This window comes from Pyxicephalus adspersus, chromosome 3 (assembly GCF_032062135.1).
Source record: "Pyxicephalus adspersus chromosome 3, UCB_Pads_2.0, whole genome shotgun sequence".
Taxonomy (NCBI): Eukaryota; Metazoa; Chordata; class Amphibia; order Anura; family Pyxicephalidae; genus Pyxicephalus; species Pyxicephalus adspersus.
The window spans coordinates 93,951,848-93,962,650 of record NC_092860.1 but is presented as its reverse complement, the minus strand read 5'-3'; the positions used below and the strand labels follow the sequence as shown (position 1 = coordinate 93,962,650).

Sequence of the window (10,803 nt, the reverse complement as noted above, 5' to 3'; positions counted from 1 at the left end):
ATCCTAGGTGCCCAGCACTTAGCGCCTGTTACCGATCCTAGGTGCCCAGCACTTAAAACTTAGAACACCAGTAAGTTGGGTCACAATACACGGCATAGGACAGTTGTGGCAAAATACATTGAATAGAAAAATTAGATATACTAACGAGGCAGGCATTACAAAGTTGTAACAAATAATTGGGAGAAGGTAGAACACTGAAAAAATAAGAGGTTACTGGATACCCATGGCATAAAAAACTGGGTGCACTAAATTTGCTGTGTTTTGCCACACCCCTTTTTTACCACCCGGCTACAGCTTCCCACCACCCGGGTGAAAAAAATTTCTGGGGAGAACACTGGATGCGGATTATCGGGCGAGAAAAATCTGACGTGTGTACGCAGCTTTAGTAAGATGCCCTAACATTGACACATAATTTGATTAGTTTACTCACCGACAGCTAATGTTACAAGAAAGGAGAGCAGGCTAGAACTGGAGATAAACTGAACTGGAAGGGACATCTTCATATCAGAAGCTTTTAGCAGTTACAGAAATTTAGATCTACGTGCCAACAAGGCATTTATAGTGGCAAGGCTATATATAAATATAGGGTCTTCGTAAAGGGGCCTCCCTTGCCCCTCCCATTTATGCTGACATTACCAGCGGGCACCACTTTCCCTAGTCCTAACTTTAACTTGACGCTAATGGAAGGAGCCTCTTCCCCAATTGGCTGCTAGAACCATGTCACAGAGAATGACATCACATGCTCCCATCTCCCTGTTCCCTCCCCTTAAGCAATGAATAATACCATTGGCTATGATGAGGGGAAAAAATAAGGTTGGAATAAACTTAAAGCAGAACTAAAGTTTCACTTTAAAACATTTGCAAACAGGCGGAGCAAATTTTTTTTGATTGCTTTTGATCAAGCCATAGAAAAAAAAAACAAGGAAGAAGATGATGGCATCACCACAATGGAACTGGGAAAGGTAAACGTATAAGGAGTTTAGGCTCTCTTTAAGGGCAGTGTGAGTTTGTGGACCTTCTTTAAAAGACACTGGTACTTAGTCCTGTACAGATAAGGCAACATGTTTCTTTCTGGACATAACAGTTTATGATACCTCTACTACTGATGAATTCTTGACAGCTCTTGAAATAAGTTTGGCATCTGTAGTCAGTTTCTTCATTTTATTAAACGAGGCCAGTAGAGAAATATCAATGACTGTAAGAAATTAAAGACATGCCATTACTGTAGTTTACGATAACTAATTTACATCCATGCATTTTAATGTTATAAGTATTTTTTTTTATATATACACATTATAGGGACAGTTGTCCTATACTGATGATGAGTGTTAAAACATGACATATAGGAGAAAAAAAAAAAAAAAAATAAATCACTGCTTTCAAGTCCGCAAACAACATCAACACCACATATTGTAATTTTCAATGAGTAAAGGCCTTCAGAAAGAAGGTCGTAGAGGCTTATGAGCTGAAAGATTTATAAATGTTGCCAAATTGTTAATTATTTAAAGCAAGTCCTCCAAACACAAAAAAAAAAAAAATCTGCAAGTGGAGTAGATTTCAAATAACTGCCAACATGTCTAGGACGTGCTGCCCTACCAGATTAAGCAAAAAGTGCTGACTTTTATGTAACAGGTGTGAGAGAGAGTGCACACATCAATAACTAAAAAAAAAAAAAAAAACTGCACGAGAAAAGGAAAAAACACTACAGCAAGGCTACAATTGCTATGGACATACAGGCAATAAGTACTAGTACCATTCACTGCCATCAACTGTCAATGTGAAAACGCTAGTTCTAGGAACCAGCACTGCAGTCCGAATGGCTTGCAAAAAGCAATAAATGGGGAGCCAGGCTAGGATCGCTTAACCTGAGGGGGGTCTGAACCTTCAACTTATTGATAACTCAATACCTCTTAGGACCAGTTCCTCTTGATTTATTTGTTTATCATTTATTGTGTATATTCATTTATAACCAATATTATGATGTGTACATCAAAATGAAAGAAGGACAGGATCCTAATAAAGGGTCTGTGTCAATAGGCTTTTGTTTGCTTCAAAGGCTTTGCATTCCCATACAAATCTATGGAAAACAAAATGTTTGAAGCTGGTTAACTAGCATTTGAAAACAATTGTTACTGAATTCTAAACTAGCTCAGAAGCCTCTGAAACTAGTCTGTGGACACAAGCCCTAAGGAATAGAGTTTGAGCAGAAACAAAGTATTGTTAAAGAAGTCAAGTAAGTTAGGGTCAGTATAATAAGGTGGCTAGACAGGATGTGTGAGTAAGGGGATGAGATGGTAAGGGAGAGACAGTTGACATTCAAAAATCCAGCAACCTCTGGACCTGAGGAGTGACAGTTTTTCAAAAACTCTGGATTTTTGAAAGTTATACTTATCTCCACACACAGGCAGCCTTCCTCTCACAGCACCCGTTGACATCTGGCACAGTTCCAGGGAGCAGGCAGCAAGGACGTCTCAATGTGTATTTAGTGTAGTAAGCAAGACCTAACAGTTGTTTCTGCAGAACAGCGCCATCAAAACATCAGTGGCCAAACCGTGTACTGCAGACCCTGTATTGAAAATGTGCTCCGAAATTCATGCCGGAAAACTGAAGGACCTGGATTTTCAATTGTCAACTGTATGTAATATAGTAAGGAGGCTAGTACAAACACAGCCATAGTGCTTCATGTACTTGGGCTATAGAATATTTCTTTTAATACTATTGGATAAAATATAATAGAACAGATAGATGTATAAAGAGATGGCAGAGAAAGAAAACAGACTTTAGGTGATGAAAACTTGCATCAACAAGAAAACAGTGAGGTATGGACCAGGAGATCTCCAAATACAGCATTTGATTTTAGTAGTTTTTTGAATAATTATATACAGCAAGCTTGTTGGCCACTATTAGATAAATCTACAGACATATGAAAAAGAAATTGTGCCCTCTATTAATTCAAATGCATTATTTTGTCACCACCTGGCTACTTCTTACCCTCCTCATAAGTATGGACATGGTAGGGCTGTACTTCATCCACACTGCATTGCAATATGGCATAATCTTTGTAAAATAATATTAGTGTCATATGTCATGTGTTGTTTTTCCATCTAAGGCTGTATTTACCTAATAGAAGACCTGCTAGGGATCAGATGCTTTATTTTTATTTTTTTTAATATGTCCTAATAAACCTTGGAATTGAAAGAGGATGTACTTTCTTTTACTAGCGACTGTAAACCATGTGGCACAAGAATCATTTAACTCCACAAAAGGACTTACAGCCATCTCTGGTTTTCTCAATCTGCTCTCGCAGAAAGCGGTCCTTGTGAAGGTTAACATCACCAAACCAGAAGTCGACCTGCTTGGCAATGTCAGTCAGCAGCTGTTTCACCCGAGAGCGCTTCTTCTTCTCTCTTTCCTGCCTTGTCTCTGTGCTTTCATCTTCTTTCACCTTGCTCCTTGGTGTGTCCATTTCCATCTCAGCCATCCTGATAGCTAAACAATAACACAAATTTAGAACCACAAACGTCTCAGGTCATATCCTGTGTATACTTATTTGTTGGAGAGTTAGAAAATCACAGATATATGACTTTGTGCGAAATGGTTCAGCAACTGAAGATAAACTACAGCACATTTTCAGTGCCATTCTTTGTGAACTTTATAAACATATTAGTAAATGCTCCTCCTAGGATCAAAGCAGGGCAAGCATGAAAAAAACATGAATAAACAGTGCCTTTCAAAGTATTCGCCTTTTTGGAAGGTTTGATTTGATTGTTTTGAGAATATTAACTTTACAGAGATCAGAGATCTTTTTAATTATTTTTTTAGAGTCTCTTTCTTCTGATCTGTGAAAAATATGCATGAATGCTATGTTCTATAACAATAAAACTGAATACTTTTGGTAGGAAATTTACCCTCTGGGTTTGTCTACTTCTTTATACAATGTACAGGCACTGAAGCCATTATTTTGATTCTGTAATCATTATCAAGCTGCATATTTTTTACTTTGCCAACTTACAGGGTCCCTACCTTACTACTGTCCTGTAATGATATGGGAGTTGGTGTTAGAGTCATTGGGTGAAGTTGAAAACCAGGAGATGTACACTCCTGGTGAAAAGTTCCTAAAAAAGCTTTACTCAGCAAATTCTCATCTACTGAGTGCCAATTGGTGGCAAAAGCAGAAGAGGGATATACTTAGAGGGAGTAATAATTTACAGGAAGAGTGTTTACGGCCACTAAGTACAATCTGACAAGATATTGATTTCAGCGTAAATAGTGAATGTGCAGATTTGGGGGCTCATTTTAAGGATTAGAGCCAAGTAAGGGGAAAATGTTGGAAACTAAGGCTAGTACACATGTGCAATATTGTCACTGGAAAAGAACAATTAATGACCGATCTTCTGATAATCGTTATCAAAAAAAGTGCACAATGACTGGCCAGCGATGCCGATGAACGTCACTGGAAACAAACGACCGTTCCGGTGGATCTGATTGGGCGACGATCGTTCGCTATCTATCGAGCGTAAGGTTGTTCAGTGATCAAGTGGTACATTTTCTCCTGCACATGTCACTTCCTACATCGATCAAACGATCGTATCTACTGTGTAAACTATTTGTGGATTATATTTGAACGATTCTATCATTACAGCATGTACAGAATTGTTCACTATATGATCGTTCAAAATTAATTGTGAATAATTGTTGATTGGTCATTAATCGTTTGTTTTCTAACCATAATTATTGCACATGTGCACCTAGCCTAAAGCTCTACGTTTAGGTTTCCATAATCAGGCAGGTCTTTATTGCAGAAAGGGAAAGGTGAAATCCCTTCTGCAGTAATCCGTTTTAGCTGCCTGATCACTTCTGGCATCAAATCTGAGGTGTGCAGCATCAGGGAACCCGGCAATTCTGGCTTCCCTTGCATGTGTCAGGATGAATGAACTTCCGTGTGCCAGCGTAATTACAGAAGTGTCAATTTAGATGGCTGAAAATTGTCTGTAGCAGGAAGAAGAGAAGAAAGATGGTGGCATCCTGTGCTGGAATGCCAATAGGGGAGTCACATGGATTTTAAAGTGTATGACTGGCCAAAACTTTTTTTTTTTTAGTTTTGGATAGAGCAGAGAAGGGGGGGCATTGGGGAGATTTCTCCTCACTTGTCACAGTGACAACAATTTCAGTAGATGTAAAGTTAGGGAACCCTACACAAGTCCAAGGCTAGGTACACACATGCAATATTTATCGTTAGAAAACGAGTAATTAGAGACAGATCAGCAATTATTCACAATTATTTTGAACGATCGTACAGTGCACAATTCTGTACATGCTGTAACAATAGATCGTTCAAATATAATCCACCGAAAGTGTACATACGCTAGATACGATCGTTTGAACGATGCAGGAAGTGACGCGTACCGGGGAAAGTGTACTGCAGAACCATGCACGATCACTGAACGACCATACACACAATATATAGCGAACAATTTTCGCCCAATCAGATCCGCTGGGACGGCCGTTCGCTCATTTCCGCGACAATCCTCGTTCAAGTTCAACAGTTTGTTTCCAATGATAATTATTGCACGTGTGTACGTAGCCTAAGTCAATGATTTTTAAACCCAAAATACCTCTGTGCTGCCCCCAATTTCACTATTGTCATGGATCAAATCACAGTGGTCACCATGAACACATTAACCATCTGGGATTTCATTTCCAGTGACAATAATAAAGAAAGGATTACCCCTCAATTCCTGTCATATCTATAAAAATGAGGAAAGTACAAATTAAAAAAAAAATCTGCTTATCAAAGACATTTATCATAAACATTTTCAGGTATCCTATGTGTAATTACTGGTTGTAGATTTTACAATTCACAGATTTGTGTTTTAGGTAAAATAGAAACTATATACAATATTTGTAAATGTTCCTTCTATCACACACGATTCAGCATAGGGTTGAGAAAAAGGAAAAATCCCTTTAGAAATGATTCGCCCCTTGGATTCACTTATCCATCTGTGCAAACACTGGCAGCTTTACCGTCATTAAACTATGAGGACTACAACAAGTAAATCTCTACAAAAACCACCAGCAGCCACCCAGCATAAGAAGATATAATGAATATCCGGGCAATACAAAGTGCCCGCTTACCGTGCGCCCTCACATGTCACTCCCCCTCAGCGAACAACATTCAATAGCGAAAAGACGGCAGATGTGACGTCAGAAAGTAAGCGACTTACACCAGCACAGGTCCCCACAACTCAAGGATTGCCTTCAATCTGCCTGCATTACCATAGCAACCTACCTATGCCGGACACCCGAAAACACCCTACCTAGACGCCAAGTTTTTTGTTCTAATCAGTTTGATGTAAAAAAAAAAATCCCAGGATATTAAACAAACCTAAGCGACTCGTCATAAAGCAATCTATGGTCACTGCTTCTGTTTAGTTGTCGCTGGGTTGTGACGTCAGAGAAGCGCGAAGTGTATGAAAAGTGGGCAGATGTGAAATGACTGGGTATGTGGTGATGTTTAATATTTATTTATGGGTGTCACAAAATAATATGAATACTACGCTCTGCGAAATTTAGACTTAGAGCTTGACAAAGGAAACTATTGAGTGATGTGTTGAAAGGGTTTTTTTCCTGATATTACAAAAAATGGGCAGACATAACTTAAAGTGTACCTAAACTCTTTTTACTTTACATAAAAGGGTAGACAAAACTTTTATTCAAGATAAAAACTTTGTTTGTTAGTGTTATGTGCAAAAAAGGGTGCAGCACAGCCCCCTAATTCTTGATCACCTGGGCAATCAACAATGAATGGGAGCACAGAGCTTCCGGGATTCCTACGTCACGCATCCCGGGGGGCTCCTGGCTGCCCCTTCTGCGCATGCCTGAGCATCTCATCCATGTGCAGAAGGAAACAAAAAAAACATTGCCAATCTCACGCAGTGAGATCAGCAAGTATTTTCCCAAACGTCACCCGATCTGGCGCCTACGCAGTGTGAGATCAGGTGACATAGGAAGAAAAACCTGGAAGAAGAGAGGAGAAGATGGCGGTGCCTGGCGCTCACTCTGCACCGGGCCAAAGATAGATCTCGGAACTACATGGGACCTGAAGGAAGAAACCAGATAGACTGATATGTGGGATTGAAGGTACGTGTGATTTTTTTTTTTTTTTTTTGGGTTTACTTCCGCTTTAACTATGTAATTTAGTCCTACAATAAACTTTTTACCAAACCCGAGAAATCACTGAGATTTCATGCTCTACATAAAACTAGTAATGTTGTGATTTCATAGTGACAGGTTTATTGAGGAATAAATTCACCTCCTAATTCTCCTGCGATGGCACCAATATCTTTGCCATGTCTGGTTCTGGATCTTTGACCACATCAATTGGTTGGGCCAGATAATATAAATCCCACTCATGCCCACTTATTGCAGCACAGAGGTATGATGAGGATGTATACTGAGTGACACATGTGCAGCACAGTGTACAATCCCCAAAAAATTGCAAACAAACAGGTAGGCAAGTTATGTGTAAGTAAAGACAATGCGTGTATATTTTAATTCTAAAATGTACTATTTTAATTCAGCTTAATTCTACTCTAAAGAGCTCCATCTCTGCTTACATGAAGTCAGCAGACACCTTCAATAGACTAGAGATTATTTCCACTTCTATCCAGTGATATGAGGGCAAGGATGTGCTTATGCTAATGGAGGCAAAGGCATGACACATCTGAAAGAAAAAAAAACTACATGTGAACGTACCTGAATTTATGCTAGTCTTTGCAGAATATCGCTGACATCAGGAGAGACCACAATGTGAATCCTCCTTACTGCAAACACCTATCAAACAGATGAAATGATGGTTTCCTAACTCAATCAAGCTAATATCCTGCAGGTGAAGAGCACACAGGAGAGGGCAATTACAGACTGAAGAAAGTTAAAATACCTTTGCTGAACTAATATGAATATAGCACTGACAACTTGTCAAAGAAAGACAAATGTACAGACAATTCTTCAGGAACCTTTTATATATATTTTTACCCTTTCAACACACTATAGAAGTACACTAAACAGAAATGTTACCAGTATGGCTTCTTTTTGAAATATTAAAATATTGGATAATTCAGAAATTTTGCCTTTTTCTGTAGCTTCTGGGATATCTTAAATGTTATTCCTTTGTTTCGTTTGTTCATGATCTTCCTGTTCTTCTGCTTAGGTGACCTTCACAATATTTAAAATGTTTCTTTGGTGATGCCATGGCTATTCAAGAGTTTACAGTAAGTATATATATATATATTTTTTTGTCATTTAAACTAATAATTGCCCCAGCCAGTATCTCTGGGGCAATGTGTGCTTTGCCACAATTTCCTTCCCTTCTTTCTTTGAGAGAACAGTGATCTCCCCAGGCTCTTTTAGCCGGGCGCACCACCCAGCACTTTTCAATATTCACCTGGCCGTTTTTAGGGGTTTACTGAAGATTTGGGTCTCAACAGGGACTCCTGCCAAGCTTAAAAAAATGCCTGAGTTGAACACTGGAAAATTTAAATATCTGTTGAGTATCTCTGTTCAGTGTCAAGATCTAATAGGAATACCAACTATGTTTGGAGGACCATGTAACACCCTGCATGTGACATTGCAGGGCCAATTAGCAATGTTACAAATAGAGCCCATAGCCTCGTGTGAACTAGAATTACAGCAACATGTAGCTTGAACAAAACTTTTTTTCACTTTATTTTACTCAAACAATGCTTTTATTACACTAACAATGGTGTCACTGTCACTGGTGACAGCTTTTTCAATAACAGTATCTGGACTGCTTGCCTGCTCCTTCAGACTAAAACACTGAATAAATAAACACTGAATAAACACTGAATACTGAATCTCTCATATCAGCAAAGAAATTACACCTTACGGTTTCACCCAGTGGTGCTGTTGCGTCAGGTAACCTCTCTTGTGTTGAACCCGATACTGATGAATTGCTGCCAGAGACTGATAGTTTAGTGTGACGTAGTTGAGAAAAGCCATGGTCTCTGTAAAGATCTAACATCTTGAACATCTCCCTGGTGGTTCAGCAACAATCACCTAACAGTGCTGCATTGCTTTTTATTTGTGGTAAAAACAGCAACCTTTCTCTACGGAGAGATGTTGACTATCACACTGTTTTTATGCAACTTGTACTCAGCCAAGGAAGAAAAATTGTTTAGAGCCTTCAAACCAGAATTTTTTGGTCACAAAAACACAAAATGCCTTGAATATGGAATAATATTTTCCTTTTTTTTTCTTTCCTCAGGTTTTATATACTCATCAGAAGACAAAAAAATCTAAAGTCTGGCAAGATGGTGTTTTAATGATTTCATCAGGTGGAAATCAGGTAATTCATAAAGTAGCCAAGACAAAACCCAAGGAACCCAAAACATTCTTGTCAATTGGCCTGATTTATTAAAGCTCTTCAAGCCTGGAGAGGATACATTTTCATCAGTGAAGCTGTGTGATACAGGAAACCTGGAATGGATTTTTTTAAAGTCATTTGCTATTTGTTAGCAAATGTTTTCAATCCTGGACAGAGCTTTAATACCTTAGGCCCAGTGTCTTGTTTGTCAGCTTTTTCGTGACAGTATATTTCTCTTACTGGCCTCTGAGTTCTGCATAAAAAAACATCTCCATTGCTGTTTCCATAGACATTGAATGGGAAGTGAGAATAATCTTACCATGGGAATGCAGACAGTAAAAAAGCATTAAAAAAGGAAATGGGAAGGGCTTGAACCTCTACCAAATTATCAGTATTTATGATTGGGAAGATTTCCTCACTTTCCTTATGGTCACCAGGGCCATTTTAAATTTTAGATTTCTTCCCTTTTCTGTCCTGTCAAAATTGAGCATAGATTTTGCCATTATATCTGTCAAAATTTGTTTGCATTAGTTTTTGGAGCAATTGGAGCATGTAGACTGTGCCTCTGCAGCTACCTTGTCTTTTAGGAGACACAATGCTGGGAGACAGAAGAGGAGCTTTTATTTTATTACAGACATACAGAAAATTTTCTGTTTATTTTGATAGGTAGCAAGTGATATCAGAAATAATTCTCTGTATTTTATTACAGACATACAGAAGATAGATTTAAAAATTGTAATTTCCTATAATAAAAATAATACAGTCATCAGGTTTTACAAGATCCCAAAGTTTTGGTATATATGTATCACCTTTTTAACAACAGGAAGTCTTTCCCAAACAGTTTCCACATAACTGGAGATTGTAACTTTATGGTAAATGTATTAATTCTGTTTTTGCTTTTTATATGTAGGCTTCTTTATATAATGATAAGGGTCAGCGCCTGGACAATGTATTTATAAGAACTGGCAAGGTGAGTTTTAGAGGAGAATAAAGTACATTTTATAAAAATCAATTTTTGTGGCTTTTTGTAAAGGTTAGATATATATGCTTTAGGTTTTAAAGCTATATAAAGGGCTTTTTTCAATTTTGCATTTACTCTTTGAATAAATACATTTGTTTTTAGGTAGTGGACAGTGTTCCTACTTTTCTTAATATTAATATTATAGTTTTGAGAGGACAATTGTTCTTGAACCTTGAATAAAAGCAGTGATATGTTAGGCTGTCTGTTCCTGACTCAACAGATTTTCATGATAGATTTCTAATACCATATACAAGTATTCATTATAACTGGAATATTATTGCTGAACGCGGCTATATAATAATGTATTAACTTTGTGCTTCAATATACTATATATGCACCTCCTTTCTTTGGTATGGCTGTTATTATAACTAATAGAATAGTGAAATGTAAGGCCTAAACT

The 10,803-nt window shown here is 38.0% G+C and overlaps 2 protein-coding genes across 3 annotated transcripts in view; one reads left to right on the top strand and one right to left on the bottom strand.

The window, feature by feature from the left end:
- The window catches only part of LARP7 (La ribonucleoprotein 7, transcriptional regulator), a 23,154-nt gene extending 16,921 nt beyond the window's left edge, over window positions 1-6,233 (bottom strand). For both annotated transcript variants that reach the window (XM_072405723.1, XM_072405724.1), the window contains exons 1-3: window positions 6,136-6,233; window positions 3,274-3,489; window positions 1,095-1,195 (exon numbers count right to left, since the gene is read on the bottom strand). In XM_072405723.1, coding sequence (XP_072261824.1) covers window positions 1,095-1,195; window positions 3,274-3,481 — 309 coding nt within the window. In that variant the 5' untranslated portion in view covers window positions 3,482-3,489; window positions 6,136-6,233. The remainder of the gene's footprint in view (window positions 1-1,094; window positions 1,196-3,273; window positions 3,490-6,135) is intronic.
- Window positions 6,234-6,449: 216 nt separating this feature from the next.
- The window catches only part of ZGRF1 (zinc finger GRF-type containing 1), a 41,136-nt gene continuing 36,782 nt past the window's right edge, over window positions 6,450-10,803 (top strand). Inside the window, exons 1-4 of the mRNA XM_072405721.1 lie at window positions 6,450-6,500; window positions 8,210-8,270; window positions 9,284-9,364; window positions 10,293-10,352. Of these exons, the coding sequence (XP_072261822.1) occupies window positions 8,250-8,270; window positions 9,284-9,364; window positions 10,293-10,352 (162 nt within the window). The 5' untranslated portion in view covers window positions 6,450-6,500; window positions 8,210-8,249. The remainder of the gene's footprint in view (window positions 6,501-8,209; window positions 8,271-9,283; window positions 9,365-10,292; window positions 10,353-10,803) is intronic.